The sequence below is a fragment of the Schistocerca gregaria genome, chromosome 6, assembly GCF_023897955.1.
Source record: "Schistocerca gregaria isolate iqSchGreg1 chromosome 6, iqSchGreg1.2, whole genome shotgun sequence".
Classification (NCBI taxonomy): Eukaryota; Metazoa; Arthropoda; class Insecta; order Orthoptera; family Acrididae; genus Schistocerca; species Schistocerca gregaria.
This window is the reverse complement of record NC_064925.1, coordinates 391,006,134-391,028,035: the sequence shown is the minus strand read 5'-3', so window position 1 is coordinate 391,028,035 and position 21,902 is coordinate 391,006,134. Positions and strand designations below refer to the sequence as shown.

At 41.9% G+C, this 21,902-nt stretch overlaps 1 protein-coding gene across 4 annotated transcripts in view; it reads left to right on the top strand.

Moving 5' to 3' along the window:
* LOC126278152 (death domain-associated protein 6-like) overlaps positions 1-21,902 on the top strand; it is a 154,443-nt gene that overhangs the window by 25,967 nt on the left and 106,574 nt on the right. For all 4 annotated transcript variants that reach the window (XR_007550658.1, XM_049978048.1, XM_049978049.1 and 1 more), the window contains exon 3: positions 10,105-10,190. Coding sequence is in view for 3 of the 4 variants with exons in the window: in XM_049978048.1 (XP_049834005.1) it covers positions 10,105-10,190 (86 nt within the window). In the remaining variant the exon portion in view is untranslated. The remainder of the gene's footprint in view (positions 1-10,104; positions 10,191-21,902) is intronic.

The window sequence follows — 21,902 nt, the reverse complement described above, 5'->3', positions numbered from 1 at the left end:
AAAAAAAAAAAAAGGTCTGTTTACAGGTTCCAGTGGATGAGGGCTCTAAACAGCTCCTTGTGATTAGCAAGCCCATGTGTCCCATTCAGAGTGGCTAGTGCCCTGTCGATATTTCAGCATTTTTAAGAACAATTGATTTTTTCCATTCCAGGATGCATCAACTATCTCGATGACATTGTAGTGTTGGGTGCGTCCATGGAAGAGCATTTTCATATTTTACACACCTTGTTCATGGTCATACATACAACAGTGTTGAAATACGGTTTGGCCAAATCATACTTTTTCAGTTGTATATTGTGTATTTGGGGTTTGAGGTTTCCTGAGATAGTGTTAAACCATTACATCATCATGTCATTGCAGCAACAGCTCTGCCTCGCCCTACAAATGTCAAAGAACTCGAAGCATGTTTAAGTGACATTGCTTACTATCACAAATTTATGCTGGATATATTCGTATTGGCCCACTTGTTCTGTAAGTTGCTCCACAAGAACATTCCATTTCAGTGGATGCTGGCCTATGAGTGCTTTTGAAATCTAAATTACATTCTGCTTCTTGTTTGGCTACTTTCTATCCTGGCCATCATCTGATTGTGGCTTTGGACGCCTCTTAGTATGGACTTGAGGCAGGACAGTTCCGAATGCCTGAAACCTTATGCCCAACTCTACTCCCAAGTTGAAAATGAAGCACTTGCCAAGCCCTGAAAAGTTCCATGTGCTCTTGTATGGGTCTGAGTACTTTAGTACTGACCACAAGCCCTTGGCTTCATTGTTTAATCCTTCTGCTTCATTGCCTGACAAAGCAGCACATCGTCCTCAGCAGTGGTTGTTGTTTCTGTCTTGCTACAACAATGAAGTACATTTTCAGTCTTCTGTGCAACATGCTGATGCCAGTACACGGTCCTGGCTTCTGGTGGGGCAGGATCCTCCTTTTGACCAGGATGAGCCCCCTTGTTTTCACTTTGCTGGTGAGGTGCAACATACAGTAGAAGGGTTTCCTATTACGGGCTCGCGTATTGCAGCTGCCATCACTGTCGATCCAATTTTGTGCATGTTGTTCACCTCATTCAGCATGGTTGGCTAGACATGCCTCAGGACAGGGCTTTTGATCCTTTGCAGAACTGTTTTGCCCTATGTCACTCCCTTTCAGTGTTTGATGATGCTGTTCTCTTAGCTACAGGGGGCCTGTAGGCTACGGTTGTGATCCCGGCTGCCCTGCAGAGGGATGTGCTTCAGCTCCCACATCAGGTACATTGGGTGCTCTTTGCATACCAAGTTATTGGCCGTTTGGCATGTGTTTTGGCCCGGCATTATGTTGTGGCGTGCTCTCAGTGTGCTACCCAACAGGCTGCACAGCAGGTGACACACTCTCCGTTATGATTCAGGCCCTCTCCAACATTTCTTCTAGGGAAGGATTGCCTTATGTGCCTGAGATGGATAACAATCTGCAGTTTGTGTCTCAGGCCTTCCATGATTTCCGCATCTCTCAAGGCATTCACCACGTGACTTCTGCTCCTTTTCACCCCCAATTTAATGCAAGATGGAATATCTCATCTACAGGTTGAAGGCTCAGATGTAGAAGAATGTCGCGGACTTCTCCACAGACAGTGGAGACAGGGGCTTTGACTATTGACTGTTCCAGGAACCATTGACAATTTGCAGGAGTTTAAGCACTTCCAAACAGCAATCTTTGAAATTAGAACAAACCTAAGTGAGTGTTTATCACAAAGTATCACTTGGATTGTTCGTCATCAGTAACTGTACATAAGTCTCTCGCAAATCTATGTTTGCAAAGTATCTGCCTTATCCAACTCTGTCCATCACATTTTCCAGACAAGGAAGAGGAAAAGAATCCACTACAGTTTGTGGGTTTACTGTTGCCTTAAAAGCAGAACACATATTTAAAACACCTGATTGCTTCTTCAGAATGACAGTCTGTTGCTCATTGGTTTGCAGAAACTGGTTGGATAATCCCATTGTCTTGCCATCTTTGCAATTCCTGATCAACTTGCTCACGTATTGCATGGGGACAGGTCGTATGTGAAAAAAGTCATGGCTCTGCGTTTTCCTTCACAGTGATGTGTGCTTCAACGTCTTTTGCTCCACACTATAGCTGATTCAGATAGTTCCTTGTAGTTCCTACACAATTCAGAAACGTTAGTGTTGGACACCCCAACACTGATTTGTAACACATTGTACTGAATCCACAAATTGAACAAACCGAGTATGTTTGCACTGTTTCTAGAAATGAGTGCATGAAGAGAAACACATTTACTCACACTCTGAAAAGTTGCTGGCAAACTACACATGCCAAGGACAGGAATTTCTTGTCAGTTTTAGGCAGGCAAAACATACGAACGCTGCTGTAGTGGCGAGCTACCAATTTTGGCATAAGTGTCATTATTTATCAGGGAAATAGAAGTACCGGTGTCCATTTGTAACTTTATTATCTGTTGTTTCATCTTTAAAAAAAAAAAAAAAAGAAAAAAAAAGTTTGGTTCGCCTGATTGCATATAGCATTGGAAGAATTCTGCAGTGTGGAAGTACTTGGTTCAGCTTGTGTCTGTGTGAATGGCACAACCTGTAATGTATACACCTGTTGACAGCATGGCTGTGGCCACCGTACACTCGCATGGCAGACACACAGCTTGAATTGGACCTTCATGTCCACATTCAAACCAACGAGCATTATGACATGGACAATCTTTCTGATTGTGCTTCGAACAACACTGAGGACACACGAATCTGCCAGAGTTTTTTAACCCACATTGTGGGGTACAACACTGAAGTTTTTACACTTGTTGTTCTTACTGTTTGCCTGAGCACTATTCTGTATATGAGACTGATTGTCTGGAGCACGATGACAAACTGAAACACAAGGAGCCTCAAAATGAGTCTGTATTGAGTTCACATTTGTTTGAGGTTCCACAATAGACAGTACTTCTTTCAATCAGGGTCAGGCAGTTTAAGAATTGCAACATGAATGCATGCATCAGATACAGTCTGAGTAACGCAACTATGTAACATTACTTCATTATAGTTAATTCCACATAAATCTTTAAACTTAAAGTGTCTGATGAGACCACTTTCCACTATTTGACTTCTGAGCAGGCTGCTGCTTCAGACGAAAAAAATTGAACCATGCAGCTGCTCCATGGATTTGACTGTCAAAATATTCATTTAGCAATTTCACGAGCTTGTTATATGTGACTTTCTTGGGAGTAGTTTCAGCATAGAGTTTCAGACAGAGGCAGTACACTTTGGCGCCAATGGTGGACAGAAAAATAAGAACAAAATTTTGTGGCAGTTACTGATGGCCATGCTGCTTGTTTGTTTAGTGATGTCAGTTGGCTGACAGTGACCACAGGTTTTCTACCTACCTGGAACTGTGCAAGTTCAGTTATATTCATTCCCTGTTATGGGTCGGAGATCTTGAAATGTAGTAGGACACACAATAAGTCAACTGACTAGAAACAGAGGAACAAAATTTAGAAAAAAATAAGATGTTTGCAACAGGCAGACAGTTGTTGTGGAATATGAGCTGGTTAAACACTGATCATTGCTATTTTTTGTGATGAGACAAAACTACAATTGTCTGCCCATAACTGTGGGTTCTTTGATTGTTTAGTGAGGTGGCACATTAAAATAAAACTCATGAAATATAGTTCACTTTAATATGATGATGAACAAAAGAGTTATGTAACCTTGACACCCTTTTTTGCCACATGAGTACTGGATAATTTACAACTGTTATGGGCTATCAAAGCATTTGATGCACTAATTAATGCACCATTCTCTTGATGTACAATGTTCAACATCAACAACACTACAAGTTCATCTGAAATTTTAACTACTCACTGGTCCTTTACTATGACGTGGACTTCTGTAACTGAGGTCTCGAACTGGGGCAGAGCTCTTGCTAGCTGGACAATACATTGACCTCAGTGTGAAGGTGCTGCTGTGCTGAGATGGGAAGCATGGTCTTCAGAAGCACCTCCCATACATTGCTGCAGACTTAGTGAAACCTCTATGATGTCTTTGGTATCAATTCATGTTTCCAACTTTGGTTTGGCAACGCGAGCTCTGTATGGTACCACAGATAGGACATCAGTGAGCACACAGTTATCTGAAATAACATCCTAGTGAACCCACAAGCCACTTACCAGTATGACATTCTCCCCCCTGTGGCCTGGATGCATGTACTGTTTTAGTTGCAAAGGGTATCATAAAGCTGTTGTATCTTCTCTGGAGGCAAACATGCACACAAATGTTGCAAATGGACCTTGGCTTGCTGGATACTACCACTGGGATAGAGTTGATGTCAATTTTGAGCCCACAGATATTTCATTGGGGAAATATCTGACAATTTTGCTAGCTACAGCAGTACCTCAACATCTTGCAACAGTTCATAGAGCTAAGTGCCATGTGAGAATGACTACTGTCATTTTGAAAAGGGGTACCATGATATTGTCGTGTTGTTGTTGTGGTCTTCAGTCCTGAGACTGGTTTGATGCAGCTCTCCATGCCACTCTATCCTGTGCAAGCGTCTTCATCTCCCAGTACCTACTGCAACCTACATCCTTCTGAATCTGCTTAGTGTATTCATCTCTTGGTCTCCCTCTACGATTTTTACCCTCCACGCTGCCCTGCAATACTCAATTGGTGATCCCTTGATGCCTCAGAACATGTCCTACCAACCGATACCTTCTTCTCGTCAAGTTGTGCCACAAACTTCTTTTCTCTCCAATCCTACTCAATACCTCCTTGTTAGTTATGTGATCTACCCATCTAATCTTCAGCACTCTTCTGTAGCACCACATTTCGAAAGCTTCTATTCTCTTCTTGTCCAAACTGTTTATTGTCCATGTTTCACTTCCATACATGGCTACACTCAATACAAATACTTTCAGAAACGACTTCCAGATACTTAAATCTATACTCGATGTTAACCAATTTCTCTTCTTCAGAAGCGCTTTCCTTGCCATTGCCAGTCTACATTTTATATTTTCTCTACTTCGACGATCATCAGTTATTTTGCTCCCCAAATAGCAAAACTCCTTTACTACTTTAAGTGTCTCATTTCCTAATCTAATTCCCTCAGCATCACCCGGCTTAATTTGACTACATTCCATTATCCTCATTTTGTTTTTGCTGATGTTCATCTTATACCCTCCTTTGAAGACACTGTCCATTCCGTTCAACTGCTCTTCCAAGTCCTTTGCTGTCTCTGACAGAATTACAATGTCATCGGCGAACCTCAAAGTTTCTATTTGTTCTCCATGGATTTTAATACCTACTCCAATTTTTTCTTTTGTTTCCTTTACTGCTTGCTCAATATACAGATTGAATAACATTGATGAGAGGCTACAACCCTGTCTTACTCCCTTCCCAACCACTGCTTCCCTTTCATGCCCCTCGGCTCTTATAACTGGCGTCTGGTTTCTGTACAAATTGTAAATTACCTTTCGCTCCCTGTATTTTACCCCTGCCACCTTTAGAATTTGAAAGAGAGTATTCCAGTCAACATTGTCAAAAGCTTTCTCTAAGTCTACAAATTCTAGAAACGTAGGTTTGCCTTTCCTTAATCTTTCTTCTAAGATAAGTCGTAGGGCCAGTACTGCCTCACGTGTTCCAGTATTTCTACGGAATCCAAACTGATCTTCCCCGAGGTCTGCTTCTACTAGTTTTTCCATTCGTCTGTAAAGAATTTGTGTTAGTATTTTGCAGCTGTGGTTTATTAAACTGATTGTTCGGTAATTTTGACATCTGTCAACACCTGCTTTCTTTGGGATTGGAATTATTATATTCTTCTTGAAGTCTGAGGGTATTTCGCCTGTCTCATACATCTTTCTCACCAGATGGTAGAGTTTTGTCAGGACTGGCTCTCCCAAGGCCGTCAGTAGTTCCAATGGAATGTTGTCTACTCCGGGGGCCTTGTTTCGACTCAGGTCTTTCAGTGCTCTGTCAAACTCTTCCCGCAGTATCGTATCTCCCATTTCATCTTCATCTACATCCTCTTCCATTTCCATAATATTGTTCTCAAGTACATCGCCCTTGTATAGACCCTCTATATACTCCTTCCACCTTTCTACTTTCCCTTCTTTGCTTAGAACTGGGTTTCCATCTGAGCTCTTGATGTTCATACAAGTGGTTCTTATCTCCAACGGTCTCTTTAATTTTCCTGTAGGCGGTATCTATCTTACCCCTAGTGAGATAAGCCTCTACATCCTTACATTTGTCCTCTAGCCATCCGTGCTTAGCCATTTTGCACTTCCTGTCGATCACATTTTTGAGATGTTTGTATTCCTTTTTGCCTGCTTCATTTACTGCATTTTTATATTTTCTCCTTTCATTAATTCAATTTAATATTTCTTCTGTTACCCAAGGATTTCTACTAGTCCTCGTCTTTTTACCTACTTGATCCTCCGCTGCCTTCACTACTTCATCCCTCAAAGCTACCCGTTCTTCTTCTACTGTATTTCTTTCCCCCATTACTGTCAATTGTTCCCTTATGCTCCCCCTGAAACTCTGTACAACCTCTGGTTCTTTCAGTTTATCCAGGTCCCATCTCCTTAAATTCCCACCTTTTTGCAGTTTCTTCATTTTTGATCTATAGTTCATAACCAATAGATTGTAGTCAGAGTCCACATCTGCCCCTGGAAATGTCTTACAATTTAAAACTTGATTCCTAAATCTCTGTCTTACCATTATATAATCTATCTGATACCTTTTAGTATCTCCAGGGTTCTTCCATGTATACAACCTTCTTTCATGATTCTTAAACCAAGTGTTAGCTATGATTAAGTTGTGCTCTGTGCAAAATTCTACCAGGCGGCTTCCCCTTTCATTTCTCTCCCCCAATCCATATTCATCTACTACGTTTCCTTCTCTCCCTTTTCCTACAACCGAATTCCAGTCACCCATGACCCATATCTGAATAATTTCTTTTATTTCATCATACATTTCTTCAATTTCTTCGTCATCTGCAGAGCTAGTTGGCATATAAACTTGTACTACTGTAGTATGTGTGGGCTTCGTATCTATCTTGGCCACAATAATGCATTCATTATGCTGTTTGTTGTAGCTTACCCGCATTCCTATTTTCCTATTCATTATTAAACCTACTCCTGCATTCCCCCTATTTGATTTTGTGTTTATAACCCTGTAGGCACCTGACCAGAAGTCTTGTTCCTCCTTCCACCGAACTTCACTAATTCCCACTATATCTAACTTTAACATAAGCATTTCCCTTTTTAAATTTTCTAACCTACCTGCCCGATTAAGGGATCTGACATTCCATGCTCCGATTTGTAGAACGCCAGTTTTCTTTCTCCTGATAACGACATCCTCTTGAATAGTCCCCGCCTGGAGATCTGAATGGGGGACTATTTTACCTCCGTAATATTTTACCCAAGTGGACGCCGTCATCATTTAATCATACAGTAAAGCTGCATGCCCTCAGGAAAAATTACGGCCGTAGTTTCCCCTTGCTTTCAGCCGTTCACAGTACCAGCACTGCAAGGCTGTTTTGGTTATTGTTACAAGGCCAGGTCAGTCAATCATCCAGACTGTTGCCCTTGCAACTACTGAAAAGGCTGCTGCCCCTCTTCAGGAACCACATGTTTGTCTGACCTCTCAACAGATACCCCTCCGTTGTGGTTGCACCTACGGTATGGCTATCTGTATCGCTGACGCACTCAAGCCTCCCCACCGACGACAAGGTCCATGGTTCATGGGGGGAGGGATATTGTCATATGGGAGTAAAATGTGAAGACATGTTTGTGACAAACCATTGTGCCATCATGGTTCCCACGGACACTACCATCCATGATCAGAAGTCATACACCATGGCTCCCCATAGCATGATAACAACAGTAACACCACTTTGCCTCTCCCTCTGCCCAGGTCGCCACTATACCTGCCGATAATGATCATTGGGTGTACAGCAGAATTGTGATTCATCACTGGACACAGTGCTACACCATACATCAGTAGTCCGTGCTTCTCAGTCATGACACCACTGTGAATGCAGCTGTTTGTGCGCTGATGTTAACAGAACCCTTCTACACATGGGACGGTAAGTCGTTAGACCCATTGCTGCCAGTCTCCAACCAGTGGTGCAGCATGGCACAGCCTGTTGGAGGGAGTCAGTTGCTTGTTGTCAGATGGCAGGCACAGATGTGAAGGGGTTATGATGGATTCTGTGCACACTATGTTGATCCTGCCTTGTAGTAGTCAGACATGGTCAGTTTGAAGCTTGGCGATGACTATGCCTGCCCGCATGTTCCCTTGCAGCCCAATAGGGCAACACTGTCACATCCAAATGCTGCCAAAATCTGGATATTGCAAGATTCAACCAGTCGAGCAATGGGATCCACATGATGGAACCCCTTTTAAACTCTTAACACATACTGACAGCACAAGAGTGCAAACCACCTCTGTGTCCTTCAGAGTTCAGCTTTTCTCTGTTTTTCACACTTATACCTGACATCCCAGAAGAAATGGTCAATATTGAAGGATATGACAGAAACGATCATTTGAAGCAAAAAGTGTAGTAAACGTGGGCTCTAGAATGCAGACCTTAAGAGCCTTGAGCATTACTTCATCTTCAATAATGTGAATGAAACAATTCTCTTGTACTGCAGGCTCTTTGCTTTCCACATTTTGAGAGGTGCTAGTATGGAAAAAAAAAAAAACTACATACCTTAATATCAGTGAGCACTTGTTCATCTGTGCTCCATCAAACACATCTCTTCTACTGAACAATTGTTAATTGCTCTTAAGGTATGCATTTTAGAGCCCATGTTAACTACACATTTCTTTCTTGTTTTGGTCCACACTACTACTCCCAAAATATGGAAAGCAAAGGACATGCTGTAGAATAGATTTGTTTCACATTATTGAAGATGAAGAAATGCTCAAAGCTCTCTAGGTGTGCACTTTAGAACCCATATGTACTAGACAGTTTAGCATCGAATGACCATTCATTTATTACCCCTGAATATTGACCATGTACCCTACCAGACCTGGTATTGACACTAAAAACAAATGAAACTAATGCACTCTGGTGGCCACAGAGAGCTGCGACTCTAATCATTTACGTATCCACCGATGGTGTGTAAATGTATGAAGTTACACTGACACTTGATCATGTTCTCTGGGTGCTTCACATTTTCATTAGACAGTGTATTTGTAATGATCCACTTGTTCTTTTGGCATTGAAACACTATAGAAGCTGAATATTCAGTGCACATTTCTTAGATTTTATTTATCTTCGTATCTCTGCTTGTGACTACAATAATTAGATCCAAAGATGTAAGTGAAATCTGAGGAAATGGTATTTACAACCCCTCTCCCATTCTGTAACACTTTTCAGCTGTCTTTACTTTATGAGACCAAGCACTCAGTTCAGTTGATAGGACACATTTTGAGACCTCAAGAGGTCACCAAATTCCTATTGGAGGGAAATGTGTAGGGTAAAAATCATAGAGGGTGATCAAGAGATGAATACAATAAACAGATTCCAAAGGATGTAGGTTGCAGTAGTTATTCGGACATTAAGAGGCTTGCACAGGATAGAGTAGCATGGAGAGCTGCATGAAACTAGTCTTTGGACTGAAGACCATGACCACTTGAACACCCACCCATGTATGCACATGCTTGCTCTCGCGCTTGCATGCTGCCTTCCCTCCCCATCATGCGCACACACACACACACACACACACACACACACACACACACAGTCTTCCCTTATTTCTGTTTCTCAGATGTTGAGTTGCACTTTGCGTTTTTCTTTGTTCTTGTAGTATCATCAATTTCTTGTTTTGTCTGGCAGATTGTTCTGCCAATTTCACAAAATTCTCGATTTCTTGTTTGGCTGGCAGCATTGTTTTGCCAATTTCACAAAATTCACCCACAGACTCTCAGTCAATAGTGTTCAGATCAAGAAAGATTATCCTCACTCATCTAGCATTGACACAGATGAAACTACCATCTATTTGCATGCAGTTTATTTACTTTAAGTTTTTGCTTGCTGGAAAATTGATGATTGGATTATATGCAATTGCAGGCATAATTTTGATGAAATTTCTCTTCTTACATTTTACAGTGCCTTCAGAGAAGAATTACTAAACTAGAACAAAAAGAAGTAGACTGGGATGAAGAAAATGACTCCACATACATACAGTTGCAAAGGTGAGTTTTATGGTTGGTTGGTTGTTTTTTTTTGGGGGGGGGGGGGGGGGAGGAGGGGTGGGGAGGTAGGGGGCCAAACAGGAAATAAACCATCCAAACAGCAGGTTCTAAGGTTCTACGAAATGGTAGTGAAAGTGCTATCATCATCCCAGCTTCCAGAAACACGCCTCTATCTGCTCCAGAATACATGCACATAAAGGAAATAATTTTCTGAACTAAATAAAACTTTTATGGTGGTGCTCATCATTTGTCGATTTGGTAGCTACTGTGCAATATACAACTTCACCAACCTGCAGTGTTGCAATGAGCTGAAACATTTAAGGAGTGTGACTGAGTAACAATTAATCCACAGTTCATCTCAAATACATTGCGATATATTCAGAACATTAGCACATATACACACTTGTACATTTAAAATAGTTCACTGACACTATAGTTTTCATTACTATAGCACCTCAGTGCAAGGAGCAGCAGCTATGAGCCGGGTTGGTGCAAGTGGGAGGTGAGATGAGGGAGAGCCCAGAAGGCTCCAGAGAAAGGTGGCTGCAAAGTTAACAATTTGTGTATGGAAGCATCTGTGCTGTGTGGTACACCAAATCAGTGGCCAGGTGGCCACAGAGTTCTGCTGCTTGCACACCATAGTTGCTAATGCAGAGTCTCCATTGTATGCTCATTAAGCGAGCCAGCAGCAAGGCCTCCATGCCAGTGAGGTGTACCCTCGACACTGCTGTATCTGCTGCAGCCCTGGATGGTGCCTCAGTTGTCACAGTGTGGGGAAGCCCACCACGATGAGATACCCATCCTGGGATGGTGGAAGATGACTGGTGTGTCTCCTGGACAGGAGTTAGATGTACTGCTGGAGCAGGGGTGGATTGACCTTCTGTGTCATGGCACTAAGTCTGGGAGGGACCTGCTGCATAGAGCTGTTGCCTTGCCATGGCTTTGAATGGGCTGCTTCTACTGGCACTTCCATCTGACAGCCTCAATGGGCACAGCCTCATTGTCCAGGTAGAGCTGGGAGATGAATAATTTCATTACAAAATGTTCATTACTTTTAGTCGGTAGCGTGTGCTTGTTGTGCATATGCGCCGCTAGCAGTCATGAACCCTAAAACACCACTGCTACTGCCATGGTGGAAAACTGCTTTGTCTCTTGTTGCACGAGTATGTGCAATACCAGTGAGTCCGCTCCTGCAGCAAGACAACCTGCCTCACAATGTTGTGTCAGCCTTGTTGAATTATTACAGCAACAATATCCGATGCCCGTCTGTTATCGCTACTGCTGCTATACACTGCTCTAGCTCACACTAATGTGCCCATATATAGTCAGCACACTGCATTACATATGTAGCCAAGACGTTACTTGTATCTGCCCAATTGAAGATTTAATGTTTCACACACACTACAAAGTTACACAGTTGTGATTCAGAATGATTGTTTGATCACCACTATAGTATTTTGTGATAGTACAGGATGCAATAATGTTCTTGGTGTGTTAAGCACATTGCATAGTAAAGCAATACTTTTCACAGTAACAAATGTCCAGTCACTAGTGACAAAGCAAAGCACTCAGTGCAAGGGAGTTCACCATGAATGATACATTCCTTGACTCAAAAGACCACATCCCAAGCCAAACTTGACCTGGGTTAATACCAACAATTTAAACTGCATGACAGGTATTCTACAGCCCCATTGCACTTGACTGTGTACCATTCGTTACAACATTCTTGTCTCAGGAACACCAACAACAGTGCCCACTCATCTGGGTGGTGATGTTGTACATTCCAAAAGGTAAACAAAGTAAAATTGGGAACTGACTGACTGCTTACGACATTAGAAATGGAAAGCCAAACTCCTATTGTTAAAAATAAATCTGCTCTTATGGTGTGTGTCTTCAACAAGCTGAAGTACATTCCCTTCAAGAATTACCAGTAAGTGCAACAAATACTGCGTCTCATTGTGTTTGTGTCCTTATTTTTTATGTGATTAAAACAATTAAAACATCTTAGAGACCACTGAACTCACTTAAATAAAGAATAAAAACAAACATATGGAAATATTTAACACAAAACAAAACCTTTCCTGTGTAACACCATCAGCACTAAAAATTTAGTGATGGTTTTTAATATATCAAATGAATAATAATTTGGGCATGTGTCTTTTACACCGATGATCCTATAAGTTTCCTTCTGCAAAGGATGAAACCATTTCCTTTGCCATGAACCTGCTTTCGCCTTTCATAGACTTTCTTACTCAAGAGTAAAAAATGAAGAAAAGAATCACACTTTCGTAGTGGTGTAATATGGGGCTCTGCAGAATAACATGGAACATTTTTATCCTCTTACGCTGATGCACATGTAAACTGTAAATGTAGTCTGGGTATTTTTAAGTGTGGAACATCCCACTGTGTGCACTTTGGTTTAGCATATGTGCAAATGAGGTGCAAAAGCCGCCAGCTCCGAACATTGACAAGGCGCTACGGTGATTACATGTCTCCACCTACTGGAGAGGCTCGCTTATGCTTTGGCGTTGCAACTTGGCAGTGCCTTGCTAGTCCCAGAGAATAGCAGCCACTGGCAAGAATGTAAACGTTTGAACAGTTGAGTGTCAGATTTGTGAACTGTCATTCTGACTTGGCTGTCAGATGTCAAAGTGTCAGAGATATGCCACAGCTTATGAAACATCTGCATCACTCATCATTGTAAAAGTAAATGTACTGTATAAATGTTGCTCTTACCATACAGAAAAGTTATTGGAAAACAGTTTACACCATTTAGTTCTTTGGACAGATAGAAGCATTCTTCCAGCATGCACCCCCACTACAGAAGGTGAAGAAATTATATGCACCTTATACCATGAAGGGAGTAAACTTCTAGAATGGTGCTTCACACACACACACACACACACACACACACACACACACACACACACTGCCCACTGGCAGACCCTTTAGGAGAGGAATACACCACATTACTTCTTTCCATTAACATCTTGTGAAATGACCTCAGAAGGAAAATGAATGAAATTTGATTTCGTATAGAATCTTACTGTCACACATCCCTCCCACGTACTATGAGAACTAGTTGTGAAGTTGTAATTATCACCTTAAAACAATCAAGTTGTCACAATGAAACTCAGTGATGTTGTCTACATATTCACCCTTGATGGGTCACATTTTTCCCAGTGATAGAGGACTTGGAAGAGATCTGGTTGTAGAAGTCTACATTTTGGCTGTTCTGGAAGGGTTACACCTTGAAAATCATGTTGTTATCTTTCAGGAAATGACATGCATATCATGGTTTCATCATCCTAGGAAAGAGCAAGAAATCTGTGAATGCCATTTCAGGATGTGGATGAGGCAAAATGCAAAATTTGGTAGCCCAAAGAAGTAGCAGGTGTCACTGAATCCAGTACATAATGATCTGGAACATCAAGGCAAAATGCAAAATTTGGTAGCCCAAAGAAGTAGCAGGTGTAACTGAATCCAGTACATAATGATCTGGAACATCATCATGGAATAAAAATTGCTCCGTTGATAGCTTCCTGTGAAGATTCAGCTTGACAGCCCCCCCTCCCCCGCCCCCCCCCCCCCCCTGCAATGTCATTGGGAGATTTCTGCAGTATGCTTCTGTGTTTGTTTGCCTCTTATGAGCATAATCTGTTAGCACCACACCATGCTAAAACACTTAATATCCTGTTGCACATTGATGGTTGGATCTTCACCTTTGTCACAATAGTGAATCTACAGTTTTCCATTGGTTGAATTGACCCATTTTTATAGGGTAGTCATACCGATACAATCAACACTTGTACATTGTGTTTACATCGCTAAAGAAGTCATCTGGATTGAGCTACCACCATTGCAGTATGTTTGTTCCTGCCTTGGTTAATAGATTTTTTGAATGGATGTGAACAATCAAACAACTCAGTGGGCAATGACTTTTCTTATGTTTAAAACGCCAGGCAAGATGTTGAAAACTGATCAGTGACTGATTTTCACTATTTTTACTACCACCTCAAGTGCAATACACCAGTATTGGAGCATGTGTGTCTCCATTTCCCTTGCAATTCCCAGTTATTCACAGAGGTATGGTCCGCCACATTGTTATTCATCATTCAGGCTCCTTTGACCTCACTGGAAATGTCTGTGCCACCTAAATACTGTACAATATGATGGTACATTGCTGAAGTACATTTCCATCGGAATTGTTGCACTGTTGTTCTCCTCCAAATTCAGAAAAGTAATTATTCCACAGTACTCCAGTTTATGAATGGCTTGTGTTGTTTTGTTTTGACTCATCTAGTGGCAACCCAGTGTACTGTGTTAGTGAATGGAAAAGGAAAGGAAGAAAATTTTAGTGGTGTTTGAAATACCCTCTATTTGTAAAGTTTAGACGTACGTGTAGATATAGATATCGTTGTTACGTGTAGATATAGATATCATTATTACTATGTCAAATGAATGCACACTCTTGAGATTTTGAGAATATTGATCTGTGCTGTACAATATCTTTCTGTATATTCTCTTACTGGGGACTGTTGAGTATTATTGTGAGACTGTCCTGCTGACTAAAGAAATATGAGATGAATTGTATGGCTTGCCTAGACTTCTGTGTAGGTAGCCACTTTGGTAAGGGCTCCACACTGACAACAATTATGAACGACCATTCAGATTTATTTTGTTTGGAGCTTCCTTTGTGGATGAACTACTTTTTGTGGTACTCTTCCAGTAATTGTAATGTACCTACCTCAAAAATAAGTTTACTCATATATCCTTAATGTCTCAAGTGACACCCTTCAGATAGTTGTGATTGACACCAGTGATTAACAAAAAGTCATGTAACCAAAGATTGTTAACTGTTTTTGCCTGTCTCTAAGTGTACTTTATTTGTTTATGTAGGTCATCAGCTTCTTTGTTGAAGATATGTTTCTGCAGTTTATCTTACATCTTTCAGCAATTTTCTAATCATGTGATCCCCTGTGCATTAACTGCATTGTGTGCTGTTCAGTGAAATAAATGTGACCACCCGTCAAAAGCCTAAATAACCACCTTTTGCAGTGCAAGACATGCAAGAAGAGAATCAGTTAGGTTCTGGAAGATACCAACAGGGATGTGAAATCACACTAACCCCAATGCCATGGCCAGGTGCTGTAGGTTTCTGGTTTGAGGAGCCACGGCGTGAAAGCCTGATTGAGGTGGCCCCAAAAATCCTTGATTGGGTTTAAATCTGGGGAGTTTGGTGGCCAGAGGATTATGGTAAACTGATCCTAGCGCTCTTTGAACCACACACGTACATTGCGGGCTGTGTGACATGTTGCATTGTCCTGCTGGTAGATGCCATCATGCTGAGGAAAAATAAACTGCAAGTGGGGTTGGACATGGTCCCCAAGGATAGATTTATACTTATGTTGATCCATTGTGCCTTCCTCGATGACAAGACCACCCAGGCAACACCACGAAAACATTTCCCAGACCATAACACTCGCTCCTGGTTGTAAGTTGTTTGCTGTTAGACATTTCGTGCCGTACACACCAACAGTCACGGTTTGTCGAACTTCATTCGAAGTTCATTAATACGATTTTCATTTATACAGGTGGCCCTAAGACCAATGACAGTGTCGGGTGTTCTTTTATTGTCGGGGCACACAGTTTCAAATACCGGCTCCATGGCCATTGTTCGGTCTTCACAGCAGAACTATTTGCCCTCTATCAGGCTGTTCTTTACATCTGCCGCCACCGACAGTCTGCTTATGTCATCTGCTCTGATTCCCTGAGTGCCATCCACAGCCTCAGTGATCCGGTTCAACCTTTCGTGCACCGGATCCAACGCTCTCTTCAGCAGCTGGCAGATGACAGTTCTCCGGTTACCTTTATGTGGATTCCTGGCCATGTCGGTATCCCTGGGAACGAAGTTGCAGATGCCGTGGCCAAGGCTGCGATCCTTCAGCCTCGGACAGCTTCTTGTTGTGCCCCCTCATCTGATTTTAGCAGGGTCATTTGTCAGTGCATTTTATTGCTGTGGCATGCCAATTGGTCTACACTTACTGAAAACAAGCTCTGGGCCTTGAAACCTCTCCCTACAGCTTGGATGACCTCTTCATGCCCTTCTTGGCGGTAGGAGGTCGTTTTGGCCCGGTTACAGATTGGACACTGCCGTTTCAGCCATCGCCATCTGCTGACGGCTGCGCCAGCGCCTTTCTGCTCATGTGGGAAATTGCTGACGGTACGCCACATTTTAACATCCTGTCCGAATTTTAATACACTGCGCAATGATTTTGGCCTGCCATATACTCTGGATGAAATTTTAGTGGATGACCCAGGAGTAGCTGTTCGTGTTCTTCATTTTATCCACTTGACAAACCTGTCTAAGGACATTTGATTATGCTGTTTTCTTTTAATTCCTTGCCTGTTAATGTGCCTTTTATAGTGTTGTCCTTTTTAGTTGCTGTTTTAACATTGCGCCCCGCAGTGCATTCATAATTTTGTCTGGGCACTAATGACCACTGCAGTTGTGCACCCTTAAAAAAACCACCGACTGTCATCTGTTCAGTGGGGCATAAAATGTGATTCATGTGAAAAGGCCACCTATTGCCACTCTGTGGATGTCCATTTGTGATATTGGCATGCCAATTCCAGCCACTGTCATCAGTGGACAAAATTCACCATGGATGCATGAACCAGGCACCTGCTGTGGAGGCCCACATGCAGCAATGTTTGCTGAATGGTTCTTGAGGAGACGGTTGGTAGCCTCTTGGTTCATCTGGGCAATCAGCTGCTCAACTGTCACACATTTGTTCACCCATACACATCTCCTCAGCTACCATCTGCCCTTGTCCTCTACGGCATCTAGTGCACCACAATTGCCTTAGTGCCAGTGCGCAGTATACCTTAACGATGGCGGCAAGTGAACAGTTTACAAACTTAGCCATTTCAGAAATGCTTCCACTCTTGGCCAGGGAGCCATTGATAATACCCTTTTGGACATCAGCTAAATCGGTCCATTTCTTCATTATGAAAATGGCTGCACTGTAATGGCATCCTCCTCACACGCTTTAGTTGTACTCTTCACTGGAAGTGCTATCATCTTTCGTCTGTGAGTGGTTATTGCATGTTGATGTTGAAAGTAGACGTTGGTCATGTTACTGTGACTAGACCATGTATGTGAACAGCTACAGTTAGAGAAACAGATGTTATACACTGGTTGAGTACTGGCAGAAAACGACCATAAACTATGAAAATCTTTCAGATTTTTGGAACTTTGTGTGGCTATGAATTGTCATACAGGATTCAACATCATTATGAAGTAACACAAAAAACATGATACTAAAATGTTCCTCTTTCAGCTCCACTTTTGCTGAAGCGAAGACACACTCATTCCTTGTAACAGTTACTCATTAATAAAACTTGCAACATGAAATTAGACTGGTTGCTGTTTTTGTGTGTTTTTTGGAAAGCACAACAATGGTTCACAACCTAGCCATTCGCAAAGTTCTTACAGATTAACATGATCTCTCTCTCTCTCTCTCTCTCTCTCTCTCTCTCTCTCTCTCTCTCTCTCTTGCTTCTTCATTTGTGTGTTTGGTGATGTATTCACTTACTGTAAAGAAAGTTTACATAGCTATTTTCTTCCCACCCCCTGTTCTCTTTAATTGTGGTGAATGAACTTCATTGAGGAAGAGCCATGTGTTTAGCTACTGCCATCAAATTGTTCCAGCTATTTTCTATGACTGTTATCAATGTTGCAGATCATTTAAGAGTCTGCCTTCCTAGCTGAGTGGTCAGCATAGGTGGTTGTCATGCAGAGGACCCATGTTTGATTCCTGATACTGCCATGGAGTTTTTCTTGGTGGGAGGATGGTACAGGGTACACTGAGTCTCGTGATGTCAATTGAGTAGCTACTTGATTGAGTAGTAGCAGCACCATTGTCTGGAAAGTTTGCAAAACAGCTAGAAGAGCAGTTTGCTAACCACATGCCTCACAATACCTCATCGGCATAATGCCACAAAGCACAGGATGAATAGTGGTTGGTACACATCCCTTGGGCCTTCAAGGTTGAACGAGGAGCTCGTTTTTATATCAGTTGTGACCTACTAGAACTACTCAGACAATAAGAAATTCAGCCTTCAGTTGCAAGGTAAAGTTTACCTAGGTTTCGATGCCAATAATGATATCTTCTTCAGAACAAAAAGTGAATTATTTTGAGTGCCAAACATTGGCCATGTCACAGAATCAAACTAATACAGAATAAAGACACATAATCATAAGATTATGTCTGTCAGTACTAAAAACAATGAGAAAAATATAGATGGAGCTACACCAGGCCATCCTCTGACCAATTTAAGCCAAGCATAATTTGAGATATCTTGGCGTCATCCTTCTGCTCAGCAAAGAGATCCTGGAGTGCAGTGAGACAGTCACTATCTTCATCAAAGTCTTGATGGTCTTGCACAGGGTTTCTTGAGAGACAGTTGGCATCTTGGTGTTTTCTCCCACTTTTGTACACTATGGTAATGTCATACTCTTGAAGACGTAGTGCCCATCTGGCAAGTCATCCTGTTGGATGCTTAAGACCTGTCAACCAACAGAGTGAAAGATGGTCTGTAACAACTGTGAACGGCTGTCCATAGAGATACTGTCGAAATCTGCATGTGGCCCAGATCACAGCAAGACATTCTCTTTCTGTAGTTGAGTAGTTTTTCTCAGTGTTTGTAAGTGTCCTAGAAGCATAAGCCATAACCTTCTCTTTTCCATCCAAAATTTGCACCAGAACAACACCGATCTCATACCCATTGGCATCTGTGCGTAGTTCTGTAGATGCTCTCTCATCATACAGACCAAGTACAGGGTCAGTCGTCAGAGCTATTTGCAGCACATCGAAAGAATCTTGTTGAGCACCACCCCAGATAAATTTAGTATCGGCTTTAAGAACTCTTGGAGTGGCCTGGCTTTGATACAAAAGTCTTGGATAAAACGACGGTAATAAGAACATAATCCGAGGAAACTTCTCACATCTCTAATACTTTTAGGAATAGGAAATTCTGTTATAGCTTTCACCTTTTCTGGGTCTGGCCGCACACCTTCGTTTGACACAAGGTGTCCAAGTATTTTGATTTCTTTTGCTCCAAAGAGACACTTTCTTGGATTAAGTTTCAGTCCGCCTTGTTGGAGACTCTTAAGAACGGGCTCAGTCTTTTTATATATTCATCAAAGGTCTCTGAAAACACTATAATGTCATCTAAATAACAAAGACACATCATCCACTTCAGGTGACATAGAAGATTATCCACCATCCATTCAAAAGTTGCTGGTGAGTTACTGAAACCAAACAACATTACCTTAAACTCATACAGACCCTCAGGGGTGATGAATGCAGTTTTCTCACGATCAGCCTCATCTACTCTGATTTGCCAGTATCCCGAGTACATGTTCATGGCTGAGAAAAACTTAGCCCCCTTCAGACAATGTAATGTATCGTCAATTCTTGGAAAAGGGTAAAAGTCCTTTTCAGTTATTCAGTTATCTTATTAAGCTTCCTGTAATCAACACAAAAGCACCAACTGCCATCCTTCTTTCTGATGAGGACCAATGCTGATGACCATGGGCTCTGCAAAGGCTGAATGATGTCACTTTTCATCATTTTCTCTACCTCATCATGAATTATCTGACACTCCGTTGTTGACATGTGGTATGCTTTCTGGCTTATTGGTTGATGGTCTCCAGTGCTAATCCGGTGCTTCACCGTCGATTTGTCTAATTTGTTCTTCACCTGTGGACTGAAGCATTCAGAGAACTCTTGAAGAATAGCAAGTAACTTCTTCTGTTGTTCCTGAGTGAGATCTGGTGATGGTCAAGCTAGAAGAGCTTGTCTCATAGTGCTAGCATTAGTTTCCTCCACAGACTCAGCATGGGAGATTTCTATGACACTCAGCTATTCTTCAATTAATGGCTCAGTGTTTGCTTCGCACATGCGTCTTGGCAGGATCTACAGTTCTCAACGACAATTAACTATCCACAAATCACCGCATCCGTTCTTAAACAAGATGACAGAGGCTGGGATGACCAAGTCATTCATCAGTGGTACGCTTCTCTTACATTCCACTACAAGCTCCATGGGTTTATGCATGGCATGACACATGACAGTTACCTTTCTAGCACTGACTGCAGGGATAATCACTTCAGCCAGCACACATAGTCTCCACACTCTCAGATGCGAATCTTCCTGTCCACAGCATCTCATCTCGTCTAGCATAATCTTCGAGCAACCACAATCTACAATTGCCTGAGAAGCTTTCAAAAAGTTTCATCCGCGAATGACGTCATGACTACACTCTTGTAAGACGATGAATTCTAAAGGCCTTGTATGGCCACTTATACCCATACCAATGATACATCTTCCTGTAGGTTTTACATGTTTCCCACTAGCCACCTTCAGCAGAGATGTTTTGTTGTCGATGAATATGGTTTTCTTCAACTGACGACGGTACTTCTCCGAAATGACTGAATATGATGCTCCAGGGTCCACAAGAGCTTGGGCTGGTCAGCCATCCAAGAAGATATCGACATATTTACTTATCATTTTTGTAGCGATCGATGGCGGAGAACGCTACATGGGTAGTGGAGGCTGTGTGGTGTTGACTGGGCGATTTTTTAGGTTAGAAGGCCTCAGGAAAGTAAGGTGTGAGCTGCAATCTCAAAGGGTGCATGGCAAATACAGGACATGCTTGGATCAAGAAACAGTCGGAATTATAGCTGTAAATTGTTGTAGTTTTGCTGGGAAAGTCCCTGAGCTTCAAGTGCTAATAGAAAGCACAGAAGCTGAAATCGTTATAGGTACAGAAAGCTGGCTAAAGCCTGAAATAAATTCTGCAGAATTTTTTACAAAGTCTCAGACAGTGTTCAGGAAAGATAGATTAGGCAGAATTGGTGGTGGAGTGTTTGTGTCTGTCAGTAGTGGTTTATTTTGTAGTGAAGTCGAAGTAGATACTCCGTGTGAATTGGTATGGGTGGAGGTTATACTTAACAGCCAAACTAAGTTAATAATTGGCTCCTTCTATCGACCCCCAGACTCTGATGATACAGTTGCTGAACAGTTCAGAGAAAATTTGAGTCTCGTAACAAATAAATACCCCACTCATACAGTTATAGTTGATGGGGACTTCAACCTTCCCTCGATATGTTGGCAAAAATACTTGTTCAAAACAGGTGGTAGGCAGAAAACATCTTCCGAGATTGTCCTAAATGCTTTCTCCGAAAATTATATCGAGCAGTTAGTCCACTAACCCACGTGAATTGTAAATGGTTGCGAAAACACTCTTGACCTCTTAGCCACAAACACCCAGAGCTAATAGAGAGTATCATAACTGATACAGGGATTAGTGATAACAAGGTCGTTGTAGCTAGGCTCAATACCGTTTCTTCCAAATCCTCCAGAAACCAACACAAAATAATTTTATTTAAAAAAGCGGATAAAGAGTCACTAGGAGCCTTCCTAAGAGACAATCTCCATTCCTTCTGAACTGACTATGCAAATGTAGACGAGATGTGGCTCAAATTCAAAGATATAGTAGCGACGGCAATTGAGAGATTCATACCTCATAAACTGGTAAGCACGGACTTCAGTGCGAGATAACTTTAATAGGTTCCACAACAAAACATTGTCTTGAAATTTGGTCGAAAATCCGAAGAAATTCTGGTCATATGTAAAGTACACA